The following is a 27,857-nucleotide window of genomic DNA, read 5'->3' as shown; positions in this document are numbered from 1 at the left end:
AAGTTTAGACAAGTTTAGGAGAGTTTTGCATTTTTTCTTCCAGAAAGCTCCAATCAGAAATGCAAACCAGAAGGGTTTTTTTTTTTATTCCTGCCTCTGAATGATGAGCTCAAAATATGTCTATGATCCTCCTAATGTGCATGGGCACATAGGATAACATTGAGTTGCTTCTACAAGCAAAACACAAAACTCCTGTAGAAATAGTGATATTTAAGCCAGTGTGCATGGAGCCTTATGAGTCTACATTTTACCTGGGTAAATTAAAAGAACAAAAAAAGAAAAAAAAAACGAATGGTTTCTTTTTAACAAAGGACAGTAGTTTATGCAAGGCCCTGGCCAAGTGGGATATTTTATCACATCCCTTCTGCACCTCTCAACTCTGATCCACTATCTTCCCTCTTATTCTTTGCAAGCACAGGGTCCAGTAGTTCTCTGAAGCTGCTCATATTCCTGTAATTATAGAAAAAGATTTTAGAATTTGCTGTCAAGCTGAGATTCAGTCTGTCTAATACACATTAACCTATATTAACTTATCTGTGTACCACGTAGCTCAAATCAAAAAGGTACAGCTCTACAGCCTATTCGGAAGGTAGTCATTTTTTCCATTTATAGTTTTTAGCTGATTGTAAAGCCAGGTACACAGTGCAGTTTTTTTTTCCTGCAACCCCCGCGGGTTGCATGTAAAAAAAATTGTCAGCTCCACATGAAGTCGCTGTACTAACCATGCGAGGTTAGTCCAGCAATCTCCCAACGCCCTGCTGAGCTGTTGTATTCTGAGAGGGGGACGGCCTCCCACCAGAACACTCCGATCAACGTTCTCTGCCATTGGCTGAAAGCGTTGATCGGGAGTCAATCGGCTGCTAGTTTTCCAGCATGCACGTCCAACAGAACCGACATACACAAGGGCAGAATTTCAGCCGGTATTTTGTGTTTCGGCAAATGTCTCCCGACATTCTGACTGTGTGTACAGGGCTTTAGATAGAGCAGTGTAAGTCAGACATTTATATTTGCAATGCTGAGGTTGTATCCAAAGGTATTCATTCTTCACAGATTTAAATTGTGACATTTTTGGGTAGATTTACTAAAACTGGAGAGTGCAAAATCTGGGGCAGCTGTGCATGGTAGCCAATCAACTTCTAATTTCAGCTTGTTCAATTAAGATTTTACAATAAACCTGGAAGTTGATTTCTGTGGAGAGCTGCACCAGATTTTGCACACTTCAGCTTTAGTAAATCAACCCCTTTGCGTTGTACTTGATTGAAAAACGCTGTACATATTTACCTGTCCCTCCTAGTTTGCATGATGTATGTGCGTTCTCGTTTCATCTTCTCCAGTCTCTCTCGCACTGCAGACTTTTGTCGTTCTGTATCTCCCTGTGTGTTATCAAAATGGTCAAACTACAATGTGACAGAAACAGTTATCTTAATAGTGAACTGATTGATTGATTAGCAAGTACAAAGAAAGCTTGTCTGTTAATGCTATTCTACAAATAAATGGATTCACTATGAAAATACTCCTGATTACATTTCTAGCACTCCACACCTGCAATCTGCCCACCCATACGAGCAGACAGATACACTGACAGGTCTGCAGGAGTTCTGCATGGTACCCACCACCTGCTGTTAGTAGGTGCAATGGTTTACGGGTTCCAGGTTAAAAAAAATAAAATAAATGCACATTTTCTACCTGCAAAAAAGTGTGTATTTAAAAAAAAAAAAAAAAGGTGAACTTATCCTTTAACCCACGTTCACATTGGGCCAATTTGGCAAAAGTAGTTCCTGTACTACTATTGGAGACTTCGGGGGAGATTTAAATAGAAATCTGTGCATGAACCTGCACAGATGTCTTTCATATCGCCCCCGAAGTCGGACTGCATTGCCGGTTTCAAATCGTGTGAGTTCAGCTGAACTCGCGCAATTTTAAACCCGCATCAGTGTGAACCTAGGCTTAAAGAAAATCTCCCAAAGGGAGGGGAATTTTCCTCTTGGGTAGTTGTCTTCAAGACAGGTGTTCCCATTAGATGATTTTCCCTATACCTCTTAACTTTCAATAGTTTTTATTGAGTTATCAACAAAAGAATATAACATAAGAGTTAAGCTACAATACAGGTAAAGCCATTGTACATCTATTAGCGAAATAGTACTAGACCGAGTAAACATTTTAATAAAGATGGAGGCATGTATGGTTTCAATAGTAGTCTAAATCCATGGAGGCCAACTCCAGAGAGAGGGGCCGCTCCCCCACCCCAGCACCCCTCACGGGAACTCGCTGTGCCAGGAGGGGAGGCCCGCCCCCCAGGCGGGGCCGAACATCCAGTATTGTGGATTATGGTGATACATCTGTGAATTGAAACCCTGAAGGAGGGGAGGAAGAATAGTGAAATGAAAGTGGAGAGTCTAGTATGACCATTGAGCCTAAACTGTGGAGAGGGTAGATCGCTGTTAGGGCTATAGTTATATGTGTAGGTGCAATAAGTGGAGGTGGTGTAACCCACGCTCCAATCTTCAACAACCAAGCTGTGGTAACAATCAGAGGAAGCCTTCCGCCTATTTTTGAGAAAAAAGTAGAAGTGGCTTCTCCTAGTGTTAGCAAATCATAAAAACCTGTACAAAGATAACATGAAGTATAAAAAGAGGAAAGGATAGAGGAAAGAAAAAAGAAAAGAAAGAAGAGGGTGGAGAGGGAAGAGAGAGGACATCGTAGGACGGTGCAGTACTCGCTCAACTACAGAGATCCGGAAGACGTAGTGATAGTGGACGGTAGAGATATGTATCTACTCCAGGGATTCCAGATAGCATCGTGTTTAGAGGTAGTGTCCAGAAGTATGCTAACCGTTTTCTCCTGGGCCATGATCCAAGATATCTTCCTCTTAACCAAGAGGAAGGAAACGGTCGGTTGTTTCCAAGCCCGTGCAATTGTGAGCTTGGTCCCCAGAAAAATGAACCTAATAAGTTGTTGGACTAATTTTGGGGTATTGGGGCAAGGAAAGTTTAGGAGAGCCAGTTGAGGGGACTTTTGGATCGGAAGTCCCGTTATTTTTCTAATGATATTAAATATCTTATTCCATAGATCCCTGATCCTGGGACAGTCCCACCAAATGTGCAGCATGGACCCAACATGCCCGCAGTTGCGAAAGCACATAGGGGAGGCATTAGGGTAAATTTTGGATAGCTTTAGGGGGACCATATACCATCTCATGAGAACTTTAAGGTTCGCTTCAATTAATGCTGTATTCAAAATGCCCTTAGATGCTGTAGTAGAGGCTCTATGCCATTCTTCAATACTCCACGTGTGTTGTAGATCATTTTCCCACTCTCTCATAAAGAGCGATTTGGTTTCAGCCTTAGCAAGTGATTGGTAAATCATCGTAATCCCGCCCCTCTGCTCCACAGCCTGACCACACCACCCCTCATAGTCCGTGATCGAAAAAGGACTGAAATTAGGGGACCTAAGGGACCTGAGAAAGTGAACTATCTGTCCATGTCGGAAACTTTCGGTGTTGGGCATATCAAGTTTGTTAATGCAATGGGTCCTAGAGAGAGGACCGGCAGGGTTAGCAAAATGTCCTATCCTATACATCCCCTTATCTAGCCACCACCGGAATGCTTTTATGTCCATGCCAGGGGAAAGAGTGGATTTCGGAAAATGTGCGACAGAGGATGCCAAGGTGAGATCAGCCGAGGATTGGTTTTGAGAGAATCCCATAGTACAAGGGAGTGGGAAAGTGTAGGGACCATGATGGCAGGTCTCGATTTAGAAGAGGACCAGAGGATATAATCAAGGGTATAGTGAGGGATAGCTTGTCGTTCCATGTGTACCCAATCTGGGTGTGCAATCTTAGAGTAGATAGTGGAAAGTTGGGAAATTTGTGCTGCCTGGTGATACCAAAGGAGGTTAGGTAGACCCACACCACCCTGATCCCTGCTCCTAAACAGGGTCTCCTTGGCAATCCTGTGGCCCTTCCTACCCCATATAAATTTAATGATTTTAGATTGAAACTTCCTAAGGGGGGCCCTGGGGACGGGTATGGGTAGAGATCTAAACAAGTATAGGATGCGTGGAAGTAGAGTCATCTTTATCGAATTTATCCTACCCAACCAGGAAAGTCCCAGTTTATCCCATCGTGACAAGTCCTCACCTAGTTTGCGATATAGAGGGGGAAAATTTGCCTTATAGAGTTTGTCAAAGGACGCTGTAAGATTTATACCCAGATAGGGGATCATAGCCTCGCCCCATCCAAACCGGAAGCTATCTTTGAGCAGAGCTATCATGGATATTGGTAGATTAACATTTAGTGCCAACGATTTAGAGTAGTTAACCCTAAGACCAGACACCTTGCCGAAGTCATCAAGCACCCTGTAAAGATTTGGTAATGAGGTAAGTTGTGAGGTGAGGAAAAGCAACACATCATCAGCAAAGAGAGTGCACTTGTGGGTTTGTGGGCCACAACGCACTCCATGTATGTTCGGATCGTCCCGAACAGCGATAGCTAGTGTCTCAATGACCATGGCAAAAAGCAATGGGGACAAAGGGCATCCCTGTCTTGTACCTTTCAAAATCGGGAAAGAAGTTGAATAATAGCCCTGCATTTTAACTTGTGCTATCGGAGTGGAGTATAGTGCCCCTAAGATATTCAGGAGTGACCGAATCCCCATTTTTGTAGTATTTGGATCAGGAAGGCCCAGAGACAGAGTCGAAAGCTTTCAAGAGGTCCAGTGAAAGCAGGAATCCCTGCTGTGGGGGTCCCTTGTCCCAGCCCGAGCCTAGAAGTGAAACTACATCTATAGCTCTCCTGATCTGGTCTGGACCCTGTCTCCCAGGAATAAAGCCCACCTGATCCCTATGAATATATAGGCTAATAAAGGTAGATATTCTGTTTGCCAGGATTTTCGTTAAGATTTTTAGATCATTGTTGATCAATGATATGGGTCGATAATTGGCGGTGCAGCTAGTGTCCTTCCCTGGTTTTGGTAGTACAGTGATAAAGGCTGAGTTGAGCATCTCTTCTAGTCGAGAACCAGTTCGAAGCTGGTTAAAGAATCGGGCCAGGTAGGGAGACAACAGTGGGGCAAAATGTTTGTAGTACGGGGCTGAAAAGCCATCCGGGCCAGGAGCAGAGTCATTTTTAAGGTTCTGAATGACCTGAGAGACTTCCTCCGCCAAAATTGGGTTCTCGAGGCTGTCCCTATGGTGATCCCGAAGCTTAGGGATATTCAGTGAACCGAGGTAGGAATCTATGAAGCTAGGGGAAGGTTCATTCCCAGGTGCGCTGTACAGGGAGCGGTAAAATTCATGAAATGTTTCCATAATTTTCTGGGGATTCTGGGAAAGTGTACCATTGTTCAATCGTAATTTAGGTAAAGCGCGAGCCCTCAACTTAGGAGTTAGCCTGTGAGCCAACATGGTACCCAGTTTGTCCTTTTGATGATAAAACCTCCCTCCATCCCATCGCAAGCTTTTCTCAGCTATGGTCGTGAGGGATAAATTAAGAGCTGTGCGTGCTGTTTCAAGTTTAGCTGCTGAGGCCGAGGTAGGATTACGTTTATGTTGCTTGCTTAAATGCGAGAATTCTGTTTCTAGTCTGTCTATATCAAGTCTGCGGGCTTTGTTTATCCTAGCGGACATTTGGATCAGTTTACCACGTACATAGGTTTTGTGAGCCGCCCATAACGTGGTAGGAGAGATGTTATCAAGGTCATTAAGCAAGAAATATTCCCGGATATCTTGTTCAATCTCACGTGCGTGAGAGGGGTTGCTAAGTAATGAGGCATTTAATCTCCAATGAAACTCACGTCGCTGAGTCATTGGTGTGTGAATTATCAAGAGAAGGAAAGAGTGGTCCGACCAGACAGAGTCCTTAATGATTGCTTTTTTTACCAGCGAGGCCGAGCTTCCGTAGCAAATGTTCTCCCTCTGCGAGCGTAGAGAATCTTGTCTTTAAATTCAAATTTCAGGCTCAAAGGAAAAAGCCACCAATATTTGATATTCATCTGTTGTAGAATAGATAGAAGGGGTTTGAGCGCTCTCCTTCTTTGAATAGTGAAGGGCGAAATGTCAGCATAAATCTGAACTGTATGGCCCAGAAGCTGAATTTGCGGGATGGTTCGGGCTCTCCTCATGACTTCTTCTTTAACATTGTAATAGTGAGGCTTTACTATAATGTCACGGGGGAGCCCATCAGAGCGAGGGGGGCCCAGAGCCCTATGGGCCTGATCAAGTTCCAATTTGTGAGCTCTGATGTCAGGTATCAATTGTTTGATTAAAGAGTGTACTGCTTCCGGTATGTCAGTGCAAGTCTCTGGAAGGCCTCTGATCCTAAAATTCAGCCTTCTGGACCTGTTTTCAAGGTCATCAATTTTGGCTATAGCCCCCTCCAGTTGTTCATGAAGCTCTTGAAATCGATCAGTATTTTGATTGACGCGCTCAATGGTGGCATCCATTTTAGTTTCAATATGCTCAATCCGAGAGCCCAGGAGGTGAAGGTCTGATTTAATGTCTGAGGTAATATTTGAGGTGATTTTAGCAGCTGTTTGAGCAAGACCTTTATCAAGCATGTCAGCAAATCTTGAAAAAAGCAAAGAGAGATCATGGGGATGAGAGGTAATCTGGCTCAGTGTCTGTGGCTGCAGTTCAGGCTTCTGTGAAGTTGACAGAGAGGACAGCAGTTGAATGTCATTAGGTGACTGATCAAGAAGAGACAATGTGGATGGCGGGGATGCAGGGCCTGTTGCAGGAGAAGGTGACAGGATCCCTCCACATACCTCCTCATGAAGAGCCGCCCGCCATGGAGAGGAAGCAGCTGTGCCTGTTTAGGCTGTGTCGTGAGGCAGCCGCTCCGCCGCCATCTTAGGTGTCTCAGCGGCCTCCAGCGGAGCTGTGATCGTGGCTGTGGGGGTCCGTTTCGGCAGCACAAACACTGGATCTTGTGCCAGCAGGTAGCCAGAGGATTCTGGTCCCGAAAGAGGTGACAGGGGGGGAGTGTACCCGTTGCTGAGGGCGCCGGTATCTCGGAACGGGACGGAGCTCTGTGACTAAGCGTCCATGTCACAGAGTTCCGCGCATGCGCCTCTTTCCCTATACCTCTTAGGCCCCTTTCACACTTGTGTGACTTGTCCTGCGACTTGGGACTGCAAAGTCGCATGACAAGTCGTACCCTATGATTTCCAATGAGTACCATTCATATCTGTGCGACTTCAAGTTGCACCGACTTCAAAGTAGTCCCTGTACTACTTTGGTCTGACTTTGATGTGAGTTACACAGGCATTTTCTGAAATCACATCAAAATTACGGTAAAATCATGACAAAATCACGCGACTTTGAAGTCACGGTAGGCTCCTTTCACGCGATAAGCCCGCTCGGATCCGCCTTTCCATTTTTCAGGCAGATCCAAGCGGGCCATCCATTGACTCCTATGGGCAGGCAGATGTCAGTGGAGATGTGTCCGCTGACACCCATCTGATCCGCTCAAGACAGATGTATAGCGATACGTCTGCCATCCATCTTGGCAGATCAGAACGGCTGTGATCTGATGAAAACAGACATGCTGTCCTTAGGCATTCGGTCTGGTATGGATTAGGAGGGGACACCCCCAGGCCAAAATTTGAAAAGAATGGTGTGGGGTCCCCCCAAACATCCATACCAGACCCTTACCTGAGCATGCAGTCTGGTAGGTCAGGAAAGGGAGGGGACAAGCGAGCGCCCCCCCCCCCCCCCTCCTGAACCTTACCAGGTCGAATGCCCTCAACATGGGGAGGTGGGTGCTTTGGGGCAGGGGAGGCTCTACCCCCCCCCACCCCAAAGTACCTTGCCCCTATGTTGATGGGGACAAGGGACTCTTCCCGACAACCGGCTTATTGGAATTTGGAAGCCCCCTTTAACAAGAAGATCCCCAGATCCCAGCCCCCCGTGGGGGTGTCCCCCCCAATCCATACCAGAACAATTTTTTACATTCAGTTGTTACCGGGGAAGCCCGCTGATGGCTAATGACTCATGGGTTGTTAATGAAATGCTTCTTAGCAACCAGCTATATACAGTGAATGTATAAAAAACATAAAACGCAAAATTGCGGTAAAATCGCGGTTACAAAAATGCAGAAAGCACAGCAAAAAGCACTGCAGAAATGCTCAAAAGCAACATGCATAGATGTGAATCGAGCCTTAGGCCCCTTTCACGCATGCAGACAATTCGTTTCATCAGTTCAGTCACTTTTTTTCAAAGAAAAACGTATGAAGTTTACATCAGTTTGTCATCAGTTTTTCTTCCACTTTTACATCCGTTTTTTACATCTGCCAGCTACAGTCCTTAATCACTTGAGTCCCAGAGCCATTATTTCATGTAAAAACAGACTGTTTGTCCATTTTCATCACTTTTTCATCTGTTTTTCGTCCGATCCGTTTTTTTTTAAGCAAAAAAATATAGGGCTCTGATCTGTTCCAAAAAACTGACATTAATGGAAGCGGGTGTAAATGGACGTAGATGGATGATCGTCCATTTACATCTATTTTTCCATTAAGATGCATTGATGTCTGTTTTTCGTCCATCGTCCAGGGGCTTTATTTTGAGGACAACTCTAACATTTTGAATTTAACCGCTCGGTCTTTTCTAGATGACAAGGGTCACCAGTACAAACAGAGCGGTGAATATCTCCATTGCAGATACAGGCAGTAATACAAACTTGACAGAGGCACTTTATCCAAAACTTAAAACAATAGGATTTGCCTAGAGATACACTTTAAGTTAAGACAGTAACTCACCTCTGGCAATGGCTCTGGAGTCATTTGGGGAGATCTCCTCTGAGTAACATCCATAAGATCCACCTCAGATTTTCTGTTTCGAGCTATCGAAAGTCTCTCTTGAAACTGTCAGCAATTGAGAAAAGAACATAATGGAACCTTATGGTGGTGGAAAACATTAACTAGTAGAAACCTAAAATGATAATACAGCAAAAGGCCCTAAAGCACTAAATACACAATGCATGTATTTATTTTATCAGGTAACCTAATTTTCCAACAGATTCCTCATTGCTTTTTAAGATTCACATTAGTTCCTTTCTAATGGACTTTAAAAGTCCAACTTGTGTAAAAGGAATTAGCTAAATTAATAGTGCTATAAAACTATTTTTCAAGTCAGTAAAAGAAAAGAAAAATAAATAAACGTAAATACTCAAATAGGTGGATGCAGCATCTGTCCCCCACCTCCTCTACACCGAGAACTGAGAAATCAAAGACAGCTGATCACTCATTTCTCTGTCTTTAGTGAGCAGAGAGTCTGTGACTGACAGTCTCAGGCTCTCTGCTTTTACCCTCCAGCGCTCACTGGAGCACTGGGCTGTGGAAGGAGCGGGAGTGGTTGGTTCAGGCTGTCAGTGGTGTGCTAAAAGGCTGAGCCAGCTGCTGTTCAGGCATCTGGTAAGATCCCAATATTAAAGTCAGGATCTCTCCAGACCCTGGACCAGCTGAGTGACATCAGCCGATTTAGTCGGCTGTTGACTGAATGCAGGTCACGGGAGTGTAGAACGAAATGCACGCCTGTGATGCCCAGGGGAAGTAAGGCCAAAAGAGCTCTGGCCCTACATCTCCTTAAAACTCACACCAGCATAACATCAGACTCAGACATGAGACTCTGTAAAAGACTGTTGATAAAAAACACTGCTCTCTTGGTAAAAGCAGCAGTCTATCTGCATTGGGCCAACACGCCCCTTGATTAGGCAACCATCTCAATATCTCTGCAATTAGCATGGCACACGAGGGACAGCTACAAAAATACCAAAGCTTTCACGCAGTGAGCAGGGGTATTTATCTGCAGCCTGCTGCCCAGGGCTCAAAAATGTTATGCTAGTGCTTGACATTTAAAATGTGTTTTGCTGCCCCCCCATTGTAGCTCATTGCTTTTACATTAAAGTGGTCTTTAATTTCCCCAAATAGCTGCAGCAGGCTAAGACATCCAGTAAACATTGTTTACATCCTATGCACTTGTTTGATGGGAGGAAACCAGAGAACATGCATGGAACCCTGACAAAAAACACTGCTAAGAATCAAACTAGTGACCTAAAGTAGCTTCATAGCAGAGTTTAGCACTCTGTCAACATTGTTCAACCTAAATGATTGATGTAATCCTGGGTTTCTCTTGTCTGTGTGCAAAGCAGTCATCAAACAGCAGGTCTCGTCAAACTAAATGTGACTATTATCAAAGAGATGGTACCTAAGTAAATTCACTAATAAACTCAAACATGGAGAGATTCTTTCTCTCACCCCTGGCCCTCAATGTTCTCAGTGTGTTGTGATCTCAAATTCTTACCTGACATTTCTGCAACTCATCCATGCTCAACTTAAAACAATTCATGATGTTTATATAGTGGGAAAATGGGATTTCTCTTCTCTGTTAAATTAAGTTGAGCAAACATAGTGCATCATGGTTATGGTGCATCAAAGTATTGTCCTACTCACTCTTAGCATCTGTCTTCTCCTGTCACTGGTGCACTTTAATTCTGCCTCTCTTTGCAAATCCTGGAGCCGCTGCAGGGCTTCCTGCTGCTCCTTCAAAGACAGGCGGATGAACACTTTCTCCCTCTGCAGTGCTGCTTGTCCAAGGGGAAGAGAGCACATGTGATGGACACTACTGTCCACTGTATAAGGCTTCAGCTATGAAATCAATGAAAAATTATGTATGATTATAGCACTTTTATAAACAAGTACAGTAATACCAAAAATAGGTTACTGGTGAAAAGACAAAAATATCAGTAGTAGGGCCTTTATAAAGTATACTTCATGTATGTCAGAGAATACCAGACATACATGAAGTATACTTTATAAAGGTGTTGAAGCCAAAGAAAAATGTTTTTTTTCAGTGCCAGTCTTTGATGAAATTCAACTATTTAACAACCAATAAATCTTTGTGCAGAGATATTTGCTTTATAGTATTATCCTGGAGAAGTCCTGGAGGCAAGCATGGGAGGAGGTGATGAGGGAGCTAGAGGTCTTGGGAGGAATGAAGAGAATGATATGGTTGGTATTTTGAGACAAGGTTAGTGATGGAGCTGGGGGTAGAGTTGTGGGTAGCTATGTAAGTCGTTGTTAGTGTTTTGAATTTAGATCTTTGGGTTAGCAGAAGCCAATGGAGGGATTGGAAAAGAGGGGTAGCAGACACTGACAGTTGGTCAGGTGGACTAGTCTGGCAGTGGCATTCATGATGGACTGAAAGAGGGGTAGCCTATGTATAGGTATTCCAAAGAGGTGGGATAGATAAGATGAGAATCAATGAAGAGTACAGTCATGGAGACCAAAGGAATGCAGTTTTTTGAGGAGGATGGGGTGGTCCACTGTGTCAAAGGCAGTGGAGAGGTACAAGTGTAAGAGTAACGAAATAGTGACCATTGGTTTCAGCTGTTAAAAAGTTAGTAAATTGTTTGTCGGTGTTAGCAGAGCAGTTTCTGTGGAGTGTTGCGGGCAAAATCCAAACTGAAGGAGATCAAGAAGGTTATTCTCAGTGAGGTGGTAGCTTAGGCAGTTGTAGATCATCCAAAGGAGTTTGGAAGTAAAAGGGAGCAAGGAGATAGGTGATAGGAGTATGGGAATGACCAGTGCATATTTTATAGAGTTGGGGAAGATGCCACAATTATAGCTCTCACATGTTAGTAACATTCCTCGGTAAGTTTGAGGTGACTTCTTAGATTGCTTCCCTTGTGACCATCACTAGCACCAATGGACAGAAATTTTTCCCATTGGACACTATTAATATTTTTTTTTTTTTTCGATTTGCCTTTTGATGGACATTGACTATTATAGGTAAAATTAGTTCCTTAAAAGAAAAAACATCTTTATTGTAAAAATCACCATGTGTAAAAAAAGGGGTGAATGAAGCCTTTGTTAAAGGGGTTGTAAAGCTAAATTTTTTTGATCAATATCTGATCTATATGCAGCATAGATCAGAAATATAGCTGTTATTTCTGCCGAAATTTTCAATTTACCTGTTAAATGCATATGCTTTTTCTGAACTTCCTCCTTTAGTGTATCTATGATCTCCTCAGCTTCTGTTTTTTAGAGCACGCTCCATGCAGCAATGTCGCATCTTCAAACGAACTTCAATTCCCTTGATGCTTAGCGGCATCGCACATGCGCAGTGCCGCTTTTTAGCTGCGTCAAAGAACGAGAACGTGGCCCAACAGCCACGCCCATTCCCGCCTCCCCAGCACGCTCATACACTGAATAAACATAAAGGGGGAGGAGTAAAGGCTGTGCTGCTGAGATCGTAATTCTGATTGCAATAACATGGCAATGGGAGGCGGAGCTACAGCGTCTTGGACACGCCCGTGGCTCCCCTGCCTCCCGTGCCTGTGAACATACACATCGTCTCCCCGCAGGGATGTAGTCCCAAGGGAGGGGGCGAGCACGCTGACTAACCCCCAGCCATAACGGATGATGGGGGCAAGCTGACAGAAGAGGAACAGGTAGTGAGAAATTCAGACAGAGAAAAAATACATTTAGAAGGGAAATCGTAGGAAAAGGTACGTGAACCAACAATGCACTAGCCTAAAGGAACCTAATTAGAAAATAAAAAACAAACCTTTACAACCCCTTTAAACATTCACCTGACATTTCTTCAACTTATTTCTCACTAAAATTCACCTGGTTGTTTTATTCCACAGCTTCTGTATGTTCTACACAACACCCCAATGGTTATTTCCTTAAAAATGTTCCGAATCATCAACTCTATTTTCAGAACTTTTATTTGCCATTTTAGGCCCCCTAGAATTAAATTGGAACAACTGCAAAGACCAAAGGAAGATGGAGGATTGGCATTGCCAAACCCCTGGTTATATTACCTCGCTGTCCAACTACAACCCATTGCTAGGGCCATGGCACCAGAGGGTGCCAGTGTGGACCCAACTTCATTCATTATGCTGTATGTTACAGGAGCAAGCACTGTTGTCATGGGGCTGGAGGCTTTGGCCTTTAGCAAGTCCAATAAACAATTTCCCACTTACTCTCTTGTGCAAAAGGTGTGGAACAAAGCGAGGCAGATGCAGGAGGTGACAGGTTTTACCAGATTTAGCCCTATCTGGGCAAATGCGCACTATCCCGAGTTGAGTTCATTGCAATATGGAGCTAGGTGGAAATGATATGGAATAACACACTTGTACTACATTTTTGAAAACGGCAAACTGAGTCCCTTCTCTGTATTGCAATCTAAATTTCGTCTTCCACAATGTACTTCTACTATCTACAGTTGCAGAATAGAATAGAGGGATTGATGTCACAAGGAACCATTTCCCCAAAGTTGCCTTTTAATATTGACCTCAGGGATATATAGACAAATAAGTGTTTGTAAAAAAATACGTGCTGAATTTGAAAGATAAGAAGCGCAAATCACTTTTGATATACCTTGTTTATATGTTTGCAAGCACTTACAATATCTTGCAATCTGTCTGGTCTCTCCAGCATATGTAGTGGCTGATATGTATGCACAGGACAAAGCAGTTGTGCCTGGAACATAGAGAAATGTAGAAACGTTGCTACTATTTTGTACATTGTTAGTTTACAATATGTTTAAGTATTTCTGATAAAACCCTTAAAGATCCTTATAAGGTGCCCACACACATAAAGAGTGAGGTCATTTTTTAAATCGTCTCTCAAAAATTGGCGCCTATGGATCCAATTCAATACATATCTGTTCATATATCGAACTGCAAGGGATACATTTTCAATATTTTACAAGCTGTACTGATGTGTGTATGTGGTTCCCAGCAACGGATATACCTGTATAGCCCACATTTATATTTCATTTGTATATATATTCAACGGGAGAGAAGATTTAGCATTCAGCTGTTAGCCTGTTTTTCCTTTCAGTTACATATCTCTGTACATTGTGTCCTAGGATTACTGCAAGACATACCTCATTTCTCACCAGCACCCCATTTGCTGGCACTTGTACCATGTCATTCAAGATTTCATCACTCTGTACAGTTTCGGCCAGGGTTTGACAGGCCTCCTCCTTAAGCTGCAGCCATTGACTTTCTGCCTAGAATAGCACAGTAAGAATATAGTGTATGTCCATGTTAGGATCATGCTATGGATGATTATACATTAATGCCTACTTGGAACTCAGATTATCTGCTTTTATTAGGACTGACTTTTCTGAATGAATGCAAAGAAAGGCACTTCCCATGCACTGGCTTTATTTCAACATAATTCAAGCAACACGTCTGTTAGTGCTAATCTCCAAGTGTGAAAGAAATCTAGGAACTAATGAACCCAAATGTAAAAAAATTGAAAGATTGTCTGTATGTAGGTGTATGCAGATACAAAATACCCATATTTAGTAACATTATAATATAATATAATATAATATAATATATAATATAATTTGTTTAAAATGCTGAAATACTGTATATATTTAATTAGTACCTTACTCTTTATGGGTAAAACTTCCTGTCAGACTCGAAAAAAGAGGGGGGGGGGGGGTCAATGTAAGCCAACTATGATTTACTGTATTGCACAGAGCAGTGAATCTAACAAACAAAACATGCTGATTGTAGGAGAGGGCAAAGAGACTTTAACAGTGAGATGAAACTCCTTTACTATCCAGTCACAGTCTTGACCAAATTGTATTTTATTGACTGTGATAGAGCAAAGTACATTTCAATGAAATGTACTTTGTCCATCTCGCAAGACCATCTTTCTCAGTCCATGTTTTTGGACTGAGCTTCATCAATGCGTTGACAATAAAAACACTGCTGTCTTTGATCTTCCTTCTCTTCAAGACCCGCGAGTGCCTCTAAACCAGTTTTATATATACAGTTGTGCTCATAAGTTTACACACCCTGGCAGAATTTGATTTCTTGGCCATTTTTCAGAGAATATGAAGGATAACACAAAACGTTTCTTTCACTCACGGTTAGTGTTTGGCTGAAGCCATTTATTATCAATCAATTGTGTTTACTCTTTTTAAATTATAATGGCAACAGAAACTACCCAAATTACCCTGATCAAAAGTTTACATACCCCCGTTCTTAATACCGTGTATTGCCCCCTTTAACATCAATGACAGCTTGAAGCCTTTTGTGGTATTTGTGGATGAGGCTCTTTATCTTCTCAGAGATGGTAGAGCTGCCCATTCCTCTTGGTAAAAAGCCTCCAGTTCCTGGAAATTTTTGGGCTGTCCTGCATGAACTGCACATTTGAGATCGCCCCAGAATGGCTCGATGATATTGAGGTCAGGAGACTGAGATGGCCACTCTAGAACCTTCACTTTATTCTGCTGTAGCCAATAACAGGTCGACTTGGCAATGTGTTTTGGATCATTGTCATGTTGGAATGTCCAAGTATGTCCCATGCGCAGCTTCCTGGCTAATGAATGCAAATGTTCCTCCAGTATTTTTTGATAACATACTGCATTCATCTTGCCATCAATTTTGACCAATTTTCCTGTGCCTTTGTAGCTCACACATCCCCAAAACATCAGCGATCCACCTCCATGTTTCACAGTAGGAATGGTGTACCTTTCATCATAGGCCTTGTTGACTCTCCAAATGCAGCTTTTATGGTTGTGGCCACAAAAGCTAAATTTTGGTTTTATCACTCCAAATGACTTTGTGGCAGAAGGTTTGAGGCTTGTCTCTCTGCTGTTTGGCGTATTATAAGTGGGATACTTTGTGGCATTTGCATAGTAATGTCTTTCTTCTGGCGACTCAACCATGCAGCCCATCTTTCTTCAAGTGCCTCATTATTGTACATCTTGAAACAGCCACACCACATGTTTTCAGAGAGTCCTGTATTTCACCTGAAGTTATTTGTGGGTTTTTCTTTGCATCCCGAACAATTTTCCTGGCAGTTGTGGCTGAACACTTAGTTGGTCTACCTGACCGTGGTTTGGTTTTAACAGAACCCCTCATTTTCCACTTCTTGATTAGAGTTTGAACACTGCTGATTGGCATGCTCAATTCCTTGGATATTTTTTTATATCCCTTTCCTGTTTTATACAGTTCAACTACCTTTTCCTGCAGATCCTTTGACAATTCTTTTGCTTTCCCCATGACTCAGAATCCAGAAACGCCAGTGCAGCACTGGATGAAAGATGCAAGGTATGTCAGGAGTCCATAAACTCATTGACCTTTTATACACACACATACTATTTACAAGCAAACAGATCACAGGTGAGGATAGTTACCATTAATAGCCATTTAAACCCCTTTGTGTCAACTTGTGTGCATGTTATCAGGCCAAAATCACCAGGGTATGTAAACTTTTGATCAGAGTCATTTGGGTAGTTTCTGTTGCCATTATGATTTAAAAAGAGTAAACACAGTTGATTGATAATAAATGGCTTCAGCCAAACACTAACCATGAGTGAAAGAAAAGTTTTTGTGTTACCATTCATATTCTCTGAAAAATGACCAAGAAATCATAATTTCTGCCAGGGTATGTAAATTTATGAGCACAATTGTATATATATATATATATATATATATATATATATATATATCCACAGTATAATACCTATATACACATACACATCATATGTGGTTTACCTGTTTAACTAAGGCATCTTTAGTCCTTGCTCCTCTCTCTATATCACAGTCTCGTGCTGGTTGTTCTGGCCTAGTCTCCATGTCTTTTTTTCCCTCTTGGCTATATTTTTCCTGTTTTTGCTCCATGTTTTCATTAATGTTCCTGGTCATCAAATACATTTCTGCTTTGCTTTCTGTCTGCATAGTTTGTCGTTTCTCAATAGATTTATTATTAATTGGTAGCTCTGTATTCATGGGTAAATCATCATCATTGCCTGCCAGTTCCTTTGAAGCCAACTTGAAGTTGTCCAGGCCCACTCGTTTCCCTTCCTTTTCTACATGTTCTCTGCCAACAATTTGTTCATGCGAACAGCTACTTTTATCCTCTTCTTTCTCTTTTGTATGCTCTGATTTCTTTTTTGTTACTTCATTTTTTATATGTTTTCTTAAACTGTATAAATCTGACAAATCTTTCATCTCTGCACTTTCTTGCTTTTCTGTGCTGCTTTGTTCCTCTGCTTGCTGTATTTCTCCAGCCATTACATGTTCATCCATCTTTTCCTCAATCCATTCATCTAGGCCCATACCTTCATTTCTCTCAGGAACTAAGGTATTCTTACTAATGTCACTCAAATTATGTTGAGGAAATATCTGAAATGGTAAAAGCAGAGCAAAGGAAATGCATCATTAGTTATGGATTGTGATTCATGGTGTAATGACACATATGGCATATTGGTATCTAAGCCTAGCAGCACTTGGGGCCCAATATAGTCTATCTGAAAAAAATATTTATCAAGGCCAAGACAGAATTTCAGTTGTACTTTAGGATGAAAAGACTGAACAGCTTTGATATCTCTGATAGATTTTTTATGAAGAGATTCTAATGCTAGACTGTCTAAATGTTGAGCTTGTTACAATGATCATTAATGTGACTGCTTTGGAAATTAAGGCAGCTGAGTTGGACTCTTGGTTTTACTGTAGCTCCTGTCATATACAATTGTACCATTGAATCACTGGTGTTTTAATTATTTTTTTGTGTTTGATTTCATTCCCTAAAATGGCTTAATATCTTAGCAATGCAGCTCTGTGAAGCATCTGCCTCATCTTTAAGCAACACAAGTGCCATCATAGAATCTATCTGTTATAGGTCACTGGTGTCCTCCACTAGGATAGGTGAATCCATTATTTGTTGTTAAATCAGATTTACAAAGTTCTTAGTGTTAATGTGAAGCTATCCCTTCCCTTGAAACATTTTATATGATGGGCTTTTTTTTATTATGAAACAGCACTTGGCATAGCCAGTATAGATTAACAAATGGTGTTTCAGCTATCCAGTTTAAATTGAAATGCCAGACAAACAGTTAAACAAACAGCTGAAATGCATACAAGTCTGTTAATTTCATTGTTTAATTGTTGAATTTTTAAATTCTTTAAGGCCAATGTTATGAACTTCTATAATTTGCTCTCTTTGGACTGGTTAAAATACCATTCATTAAAAGTGTTTTTTTTTTCTAAATCTGCAAAAATACTTGATTCTGACATAACCGCCCCACCTCTCCACCTCGTCCAATTAGAGAATGCTTTGCATTCATTTATAAAATGCAAACCATTCTTTGAATAGTGCCCGTGCTGAGTGGCTGAACTCTGTGTTCACAATGTATCAGGCCGGCCATTTGGCACAGGACCCGGAAGCAAGTGGAGTTCACTGGAGCAGCTATGTCTACCTCAGTGATTTCCAACTTCCAGGGATATTGACCAGGTATGGTAAACTCTTAGTTACATTGGTTCAAGTTGGACCAATGTAACTATTTATGAAAATATAATTCCTGGAATTCCTCTTTAATCAGTAGTCTATACAATCTTTCCAAATAACATTTATTTATTTTTTTTATGTAATCTTTATTTGAAAATGTTTGCATTATACAACATACAAAAGACATAGAACAAAACATACAAAGAGGAGTAAAAACATATAGAGAGAATCCTCATTGGTGTCTTACACAGTACTCAATTGAGCTGGTTAGAGGGAGAAGGGGAGGGGTGCGGGGTGGGGCAAAGGAACATCATGCTACTATGTCATATGAACACTAACATCAATTAATCGCCCCTGTCACTCCCTCCCTGACATGACATTAATGATGACTTAGACCCCCAAACATGGACAAGAAACTGGAAGTAACCAAAAATAAAAGAACAAAGTAAAATTGAAAAACACCAAACAGAACAAAATAGACGAAACACATTAAGGCATCATTCCATGCTGGTTTGTTTCGTGTAGGGATTGGGGGCCCCTACAGTCCAGCCCTATCAACAGGAGGGGCTGCTACATGCGGAGACCCCTGAGGACCTGGTGTGACTTTATTAGTGTAGTGCATCCAAGTGGCCCATATAGTATAGAACTTTTCATAACAGTCTTTACATTTTGCCATCCACTCCTCTGCAGTCATGATGTTATTCACTAAAGTAAACCATTCAGTGCCTGTAGGAATGTGTGGTCTCTTCCAGTATATCGGAATCAACCTTCTGGCTGTGTTGAGTAAATGAGGCAGTACAGACTTGCGATACTGGCTGAGAGGAGTGGTAGGGACATGTAGCTAGGATTCCAACGGGGAATCAGGGAGCTCGAGGTCTAGAACGGCCTTAATCTGGGCTCGTATATCTAACCAGAAGGGCCGTATCTTGGGGCATTCCCACTAGATGTGGAGGAATGAGCCCCTGAGCCCGCATTCCCTCCAGAAAGCGTTGGATACAGATGAGTATATCCTGGCAAGCTTAGAGGGAACTCTATACCACCGGGTAAGTACCTTAAAACTATTTTCCTGCATTTTCCTGTCCACTGAACTTGTATGCGTGAGACGATAAAGGTGCTCCAACTGAGTTTCAGTAAAGACATGATGAAGGTCTCTCTCCCACTCCCTTATGTATCCAGGCTTCCCTCCGCTTTCCCAGGACTGTGGTAACTCATATAATACAGATATAGTGTGTGGATATGTGCGGTCCCAACTTTTTAGGTCTGTCCTGATAGTAGAAAGCAATGGGGCATAATTGCACTTGTATAACTGGGAGCAACGTGCGGGAAGGTAAACCCCCAAATATTTTAGTGAAGTCCGACACCAGGTAAAGGAAAAAGAGACCTGCAGCTGTGTATGCAAACCCGAGGGCACATTCAGGGACGGGCTCTCCGACTTATTATAATTTATTTTGAAATTGGACAGCAGGTTAAAGTCCTTCAGTTCGGCCATGATATTAGGGAGAAAGATTAGGGGGTCTGAGACATAGAACAGGACATCATCCGCATAAGCAGATAACTTATGCTCTGTCGGTCCCACCGTAAAAACTTTTAATAGAGCTGTTAAGGCGGATCTTATTAAGCAGTGGTTCGAGGGTTAAAGCGAAAATGAGGGGGGACAAAGGGCACCCCTGTTGCTTCCAATTGCAGATTGGGAATGAGTCTGACAGTAGCCCATTCACTTTCACTTTGGCCTCCGGAGAGCTATAGAGGGAGGATATCCAAGACAGCATGTTGGAACCCAGACCAGGTCTGGTCAACACCGTGTGCATGTAAGTCCAATGCACCTTGTCAAAGCAAAAGAGAGGGGGGCACACGGCCTGTGATTCAACCCAGTGAATAAATTGGATTGCTCCATTAGAATTGTCCCTGGCCTCCCTCCCCATAATGAACCCCGTTTGATCAAGGTGTATGACCGTTGGAAGGATCAGTTTAAGTCGGTTGGCCAAAATTTTTGCTAATATTTTAATATCAGTATTTAGAAGCGAAATTGGCCTATAATTCCCAGGGATGGAGTGATCCTTCCCTTCCTTGGGGAGAACTGTAATGTGGGCCATCAGCGCCTCCCTGGGCATCGCAGTACCCGGGGCCAAGGCGTTGAAATAGGCACATAAGGGGCTAGAAAGCAGTGACGGAAACTTCTTATAATAGGTGTTCGTGAAGCCATCAGGGCCAGGGCTCTTCCCTTTGGGGAGGTCTGTAATAACCTCCTCAATTTCTGACAAGGAGATGGGGGTATCCAGCTGGTTGCTAATCGAGGTAGTGAGCTGTGGGGACTGGGCCTTCTGTAAATATTGCAGAATACGTTCCACCCTCTGAGGTTCCTTGGAACCAAGTAGAGTATTAGGGAGGTGGTATAACTGGGCATAGAAATCCCTAAAGGCATTAGCTATTTTTTAGGAAAGAACTACGGATGATCCAGCCGCAGTGGTGAGCTTATGTACATGTCCCGAGTGGCAATGACGTTTGAGAGCTCTTGCAAGTAGTCTCCCGCATTTGTTGCCAAATTTGTAGAATTTGTGTGAAACGTGGCGTAGGAGCGCCCGAATGTTAACATCGAGCAAAGTAGCCAGTTCCTGCCTAAGGGATTGTAGTTCCAGCGCCAGCTCTGGGGTAACACAGCATTTATGGGTGAGTTCAGCGAAGCAGATTTTGGACAAGAGGGTCTGCAGTTCCCCCTCCCTTGCTTTTTTCAGCCTAGAACCCTGGGAGATCAGCTCCCCTCAAACTTCTTTATGTCCTTCCCATATAGAACTCTTTCCCACTTCACCTTTCTTATTCTCAGCAAAGTATAAGGAGATGGTGTTGGAAACCTGTTTCAGAGCCACCGTGTCATCTAGTATACCCTTGTTCAGGAGCCAGCTCCATGTTCGTGCATCCGAAGACAGGGGGTGCAGGGAAATGGAAACCGGAGCATGATCTGATATGGTTATGGAGTCAATGGATGCACCAGATAGGGAGTCAAGAGAAAACTGGTCCATCACCAGAAGGTCTATATGAGTATAGGCACTATGGGTGGCCGAGAAATAGCTATAGTCTCTACCTGTGGGATGGAGCAGCCTCCAACAGTCGACCACATGGTGCGCCTGTAGGGACTTTCTAAAGTGTTTCAGGAAAGCAAACGAATGAGCAGAATGGCCTGAGGACATATCTAGTTGTGGATCGGGGGCTAACATTAAAGTCACCCCCCAATATTAGCTGGCCTTCCCGGAAGGTGGCTAGAGATTCTAGGACAGAGTCCAGAAAAGTATGCTGTTTACTGTTCAGGGGCGTTCACAGCTGCAAACGTGAATTTATGGTCAAGAATCGTGCCTTTAATAACATTTCTTTTAAAGATTCTTCTGATCTTATTACCTTCTGTATGTTATATGAGGCCTTCAGTACTTCAGTTGTATCTTCTGTGTGATGTTCATAATTTTTGCTATTTCTTAATTCCTCTACCGAGGAAACATTTATAGTAGTTTCCACCACTGGTTTTGGTGAGATCATTTGTTTTTGTAACACCTGATCCTTATTCCTGGTTTGCATATATGCCTGCTGATTACCATCTTGTGGAAAGTCAGGTACTGCTGTCTGCATGTGCTTTTGTGGGTGAAGTTCTTCATCTTTATTTAACAACTCATTTTGAACAATACGTAAATTACCAGTAGAATGCCCTGTGTTGGTTTCCTTTTCTTTGATTTGTGTCCCTTCTGATCCAGGCAGTCCATGTACTTGAATGTTTTTTTTATATTCTTCATCAGTAATTATTGCTCGGATAAGTTTACTGTCTGTCTTTATTTCACTCAGTGCTTGGTAGACTATCACCTTATCATTTCTGATGCAACCTCGATTATCCTGGATTTCATCGTCATTATCCACAGTATCTGTCTGCTTCAAGTGTGCCATTACCATCTAAAGTAGGAATAATATAGCTGAACAGTCCTTAACACAGAATAAAAACATTAAAGAAGCAACAGGGGTCTACATTTTTATTTTCAATAAGACCGATATCTATCTTCGGTTATTTTAAGCATACTCTGTAAGTTATCTTACATTAAAAAAAAATGTTTTTACCTCATACCACCATTAAACTTAAGTTATAACTAAAGGCAAGAGTTTTTTCTAAGTTTTGGATGGGGGGGGGGGTGGAGAGGAGTTAGAACACCTGTCAGATTTTATTGCTATCTGTGCCCCCCCGTTAAGGAGATTCCCCCTCTCTATTTGTCCTGTTTACCATTATCAGTCAAAGTGAAAGTAAAAGAAAATTCCAAATTTTGGGCTGTCCCCGGAAGAGTAATGGAGGGGAAATCTTTCAATGGGAACACTAGTTCCGATGACCTGGAGTTTCCAAGGTATTCCCTTAACTTGCAGGGATTTTCCCTCACTTTCTGCTTGGCTATGGGACAGGAAGTGAAAGCAAATCTCCACAGATGGAGGAAAAAAAATCTGAAAGGGGTTATAAACCTTCCCTACTCTATCCAATATGAAAAAAAAAAAGTTTGCCTATAGTTCTACTTTAATTCATTTTGTTCCTTGAGTTCTGTATTATTACATTTATTTATTAAATTAAATTACATTATTACATTTATTACATTATTTATTACATTAAATTTATTTATATTTATTACATTTATTTTACTCACCCCATCTGACGTCTTTGTTTCATTTACATACTCTTTGTAATTATGCATGCTCTGCATATTTTCTATGTCTCTGCTTATTACATTATTCTGCGAATTTCCAAGTTCAGCTTTCAGTGAGGACAATCTTCCTATTAGACTACCTGTGGCTTCCAGTAAGGATACAGTGAAATCTTTAAGAGAACCCTAGAAAGATAAAAATAGAAAAAATAACCTCAGAGTCTACATTCCTTCAATTAAAAGCTTAAAGACCTGATTTACTAAACTATAACAATCACTGTCTTCCACAATGACTGTTATTTTCAGCAATGACAGCCAATTAAAGTTAAAATAAAAGTCACATGCCTGAAAATCAATATTAAGTAGCAATTAAGTAAAAGAATCCTGAATCAGTTCACTTCATATCCTGAATTTCTTTCCAGAGCTTGGGTTCCCTTTTCAAATAAGTCCCTAGCAGGGTCAGATAAAAGCATCTATGTTATATTGATAAAGAGCATCCATAACAGCCATGTGCCACACCGTCATTTTAATAAGTGATCTCCTCTTGACCACACATTGAGGATGGGCAGGATATGCATGATCTGGAATGGAATGTTGGGAGACTAAAACCTTCCTGCAAACTTTCTATTTCACCAAGCATATCTGCTTGCTCAGCTTGATTCACTGTGAATTCTTCCCAGAGGATAGACTCTTCTATGGTTAGTGTTATTCAGTTGCAAACGTTCTGTGTCCATGTGCCTCCAAGCTGTATTACAATGGTATTAAAGCCATACCAAATTACACTATGCAAAATGATATGCTGTTTAAGCATAATGTTATGCCTTCAGCATAGGGTTTTTACCAGTTGCCAGCAATTCCCAGCTGTAAAAATTATGGATGGCAGTTGCTGTAACTATGCAGTAGATCAATGCTGGATTTAGTGTGTGTGTGTGTGTGTGTGGGGGGGGGGGGGGGTGAATATTTAAATTCAACATATCCCAGCAAACTAAGTAAGAGGGGATAAAATCAAAATTAACTCTCAAGGCAAGGGGTGAAATTCCTCTTTAATGTTTTGTTGTGTGACTATTCAATTTGCTTAGGCTGCACCTAGCAGCCACACCACACTATCTCACCATAGCAGATAATCCTGTTTAAGCAGTGTTCTTCATCCTGCACTACATCTATACTCGCAGATATAGTACATCTTGAAAAGCCCAACCACCATCTTAGGCACTACATGTGGAGAACATTATCCATTTCCCCCCCTTTGTGGAATTATAACTGTACAGCTTTGAATTTGTACCCAACTTGTTACACCCACTAGCAGTTGAGGGACACTGTTCATTTGACATTGTATATGTTCTTACGATATGCTTTTCATCCCACCCTCTTTGTTTAATAAAGTTCCAAACTTCTACACAATCTGACTAAAGCTTGCCATACATGGATTTAATTTTTTTCTTGATCCATGTATAGATACTATGGTTGTACAGAAGTTGATCTACCAATAGACTTCTGTACAACCTTCCTGCTATATTTTACCCACTCAATCAGCATTACAGGCTATAGACTGCAACACCGATCAGTGTATTCTGATGGTGGGGATGTCTCCCTGCTGTCAAAATAAAAAAGCTCAGCAGAGGGATTTCCCCATCCACCTTTGAATTTGTAGATAGGGGAATTGAGTCAGGTTTTTTGTTCAACCCGCTGGTTGAATAAAAAACAAACTGACTCATCTATGGGCTCCTTTATTGGATAATAGGAGGGTTTAGCTGCCTGTCAAGCTGCAGGGTAATGTGCTGTGAGGACACAATAGTTACACATGGCTTTTATCACAGAACTGCCATTGAGATTTTCTTAAAAAGTAGGGATAAATATGGATGATTATGGCTTAAACCGAAAAACGGTATAAAGGGCAAATTTACCCAAACCTGACAGTGGCACCATGTGTCTCTGCTGCCTCACATTGGGCCATAAGAAAGGTGTCACCCTTTTGTGGCTGATTTGTTTATTCCATATTATGTGGGTTCCAATGGGAAAGAAGGGAATCCCACAATGGTGTCATGGCCTCTGCTTTTGGATTGATGTGGGAACCCAGTTGTCACTAACAGACATGAAAAAAACAGACATTAAAGATACACTTACAACTGAAGAATTTATTGTGCCTGATTGTACAATTTTCTACAACAAAACAAAATAATCAGGCAAAGCAATATTATGGTATTATTATAGTTATAATAAGTATACTTTACCGGGTCATTTAGTTCAGACCCTCCGGATTCATCCTCTGTGTTTTCAGTGCTTATCATTTTCCTCTCATTAGGTTCCTTTGTTGTTCTTAATATGTCTTCCTCAATCTTTGTGTCTTCATTACCTAAACACAACTGATCAGCATTTCCATGCTCAGACTCTTCTGTGCCCGAGATAACTTGTATAGCAGGGTCCGCTCTCTTCCTATGTGAATCCGAATCACTTTTTGACTTCTCGATAACTTGAATCTTTAGTCTTTCTGAAATGCGAGACTTGACGTACACAAAAGGTGGTAAACATGGTAATATAATAGCTTACTATCTTAAAATACTAAGAAAAGCAAATTACAAATGAAATACATATCAAGTAAATTACAACGTAGGGGTGATTTACTAAAACTGGAGCACTCAGAGTCTGGTGCAGATGTGCATGGTAGCCAATCAGCTTCTAACTTCAGCTTGTTCAATTAAGCTTTGACAAAAAAAACTGGAAGCTGATTGGTTTCTATGCAGAGCTGCACCAATTTTAGCAAAGCTCCCCTGGTATATAGTTGTTTTGATAAATATAAATAAGCTGTAGATTAGATATTAAAGCGGAGCGGCACCGAAAAAATTTTTTTTAAAAGTCAGCAGCTACAAATACTGCAGCTGCTGACTTTTAAAACATGGACACTTACCTGTCCAGGGCGCCCGCGATGTCGGCACCCGAGGCCGAAGCGTCTCTCCGTCCTCGGGTGCTGCCGCCTCCATCTTCGGTAAGGGAATCAGGAAGTGAAGCCGTGCGGCTTCACTTCCCGGTTCCCTACTGCGCATGCGCGAGTCGCGCAGCGCAATACGAATGGTCCCTGCTGCCTCTGGGACCCGTGTGTTTCCCAGCAGGCAGCGGGGGGGGGGAACAGGATGTGGCGTAAATACCCGCAGATACGCCGGAAGTGGGTACAGATACCTGTAATATACAGGTATCTGTACCCCCCTGAAAGGTGCCAACTGTGTCACCGGAGGGGGGGAGGAATCTAATGAGTGGAAGTTCCACTTTTGGGTGGAACTCCACTTTAATAACTGAAATGAACTGTTTTCCTTGCTTACTACAACAATTCCATGTACCTAACTTAGTGCTTTAAAAAAAATCTGTACAATCACTGTTTGTTTTGTTGCTTTAGTCCCTAGGATTTTACCATCTGCTTGCAGAAAGAAGTTTCACAAAGGTTCATGTACATGGACTAATATAGACAATTTTCAACGCTTTCCTGTGCCCAGCCTGTCAATCATCTGAATGGCTGTACTCAACCATACTCCTGTAAATGCCACTGCTTTTCTGCATCAGCTATTTGCCCACTCATACACATCCATCGTATTTCCCAAACTCAGAAATTTTGTGTTCAGCAAATATGTTGGCTACGCATATACGGGTAAACGCAAATGCAAAGAAGCATCAGCATTTAGAAAAGCATGGCTGTATCCACCATTCATTTGAATGGCAGATTGTACATTGCACGTAGTCAGGTCCCCGGGTGCCAGGAAATGTATGCTTGGCATACAAAATACTTATAAAAGTCCATGTTCCTTACACCTAATAGTACTGCCTACATCACTTTAGCAGCATCTAGTGAAATAGCAAACATATCTTACTTTCCCACCATGTAATTGTGCAACATAAGCATGGACTAGTAAATGTACACCATTATAAAAGCCCTACCAACTGTCATTTCCTTATCCAATGAGAGGCCTTCATTAGCCAATGAGGGCATTTCACTGGGCAAGTAAAGGGCAGTTGGCAAGCTTACAGTAGTTTCAAAGTCAGGCCCCAAGTAAAAATATTTTCCCTAACAGGTTGCCTTTAAGAATAAATATTTTTTTTGACCTGTGAGTGCTGGAGTGGCCTGTAGTTTAGTAAATAACCATTTATTAGGATTTGCATATATATGATTTTTTTTAAATGATTGATCATACTACAAAATAAGGAATATGTTATTTTAAATATTTTACATAAGCTTCCTTTTTGTCCTCCACTGATCCTCACCTTTAATATCTGATTCTCACTTATTGATCTCCACTTGTTCTTCAGATTTTTGCTGTCTTGCTGAATCAAATCAGGCTCCATATAAGCAAAATGCAGCTCTTTGTCCCCGGAAGGTGGGCTGGCAGGGGGCGCTGACACCTCAACTATAGATGGAACAAAGATACTTTGTTCTGCATCTTCCTGGTGAAAGTAAGGTAAAGAAAATGACATCCTTGATCATTAGGAAACAAATAGTATGCATAGCAGTATATTCAGGAGGCCACGCCTGAGTGAATTACATGAGATCAGAAGAAAATGATAATGTACATCAAGGCAAGAAAAAAAAAATCATGTGCACATCTCTAGAAGACAACAAACACCTTTTTGTGGACTGGATGTAGTCAGCCCTGCCCAGTGTAATTTGCTATACTGCTCTACCTCCTCCACTCTCAGATCTCTGCAACATAAAGGTTAAAGTATAACTAAAAACAAAAGGTTTTTTTTAGTTTAGAGTGGAGAGGGATTAGAACACCTGTCAGGTTTTTATTGCTGTTTGCATCTCTGTTACAGAGACTGTGATCATCAAAAATGAAAGTGAAAGAAAATCTAATTTTGGGTTGTCACCAGAACAGAAATAGAGGGGAAATCTTCCAATGGGGACATTAGTTCTGGTGACAACCAGGAATTTCCCTAATTTTGAAGAGATTTCCTCTCA

General features: G+C 41.7%; 1 protein-coding gene across 2 annotated transcripts; it reads right to left on the bottom strand.

The window, feature by feature from the left end:
* Positions 1–15: 15 nt before the first annotated feature.
* Positions 16–27,339, bottom strand: LOC141131724 (uncharacterized). Of its 2 annotated transcripts, XM_073619329.1 has the most exons (11): positions 27,164–27,339; positions 25,147–25,416; positions 22,919–23,101; positions 21,648–22,187; positions 16,526–17,155; positions 13,891–14,016; positions 13,407–13,481; positions 10,446–10,640; positions 8,754–8,858; positions 1,282–1,373; positions 16–450 (listed from the first exon to the last, which is right to left on the bottom strand). In XM_073619329.1, the coding sequence occupies exons 1-11, from the start codon at positions 27,242–27,244 to the stop codon at positions 354–356; spliced, it is 2,394 nt and encodes a 797-aa protein (XP_073475430.1). In that variant the 5' UTR covers positions 27,245–27,339; the 3' UTR covers positions 16–353. The 2 variants fall into 2 exon arrangements, with proteins under 2 accessions (XP_073475430.1, XP_073475431.1); XM_073619330.1 differs by lacking the exon at positions 21,648–22,187.
* Between the last annotated feature and the right edge of the window lie 518 nt (positions 27,340–27,857).

Source organism: Aquarana catesbeiana, linkage group LG03, assembly GCF_042186555.1.
Source record: "Aquarana catesbeiana isolate 2022-GZ linkage group LG03, ASM4218655v1, whole genome shotgun sequence".
Lineage (NCBI taxonomy): Eukaryota > Metazoa > Chordata > Amphibia > Anura > Ranidae > Aquarana > Aquarana catesbeiana.
This window is presented reverse-complemented; position numbering and strand designations above follow the sequence as displayed.

What these genes read in the sequence shown, in the direction of transcription:
- LOC141131724 (XM_073619329.1), bottom strand. Translation starts at nt 27,244, where the DNA reads ATGGAGCCTGATTTGATTCAGCAAGACAGCAAAAATCTGAAGAACAAG. An exon ending in GGTCTGAACTAAATGACCCG is followed by an intron (nt 23,102 to 25,146) that starts GTAAAGTATACT and finishes TTATCTTTCTAG; the next exon opens with GGTTCTCTTAAAGATTTCAC. An exon ending in CAGACAGATTGCAAGATATT is followed by an intron (nt 10,641 to 13,406) that starts GTAAGTGCTTGC and finishes TTGATTTCATAG; the next exon opens with CTGAAGCCTTATACAGTGGA.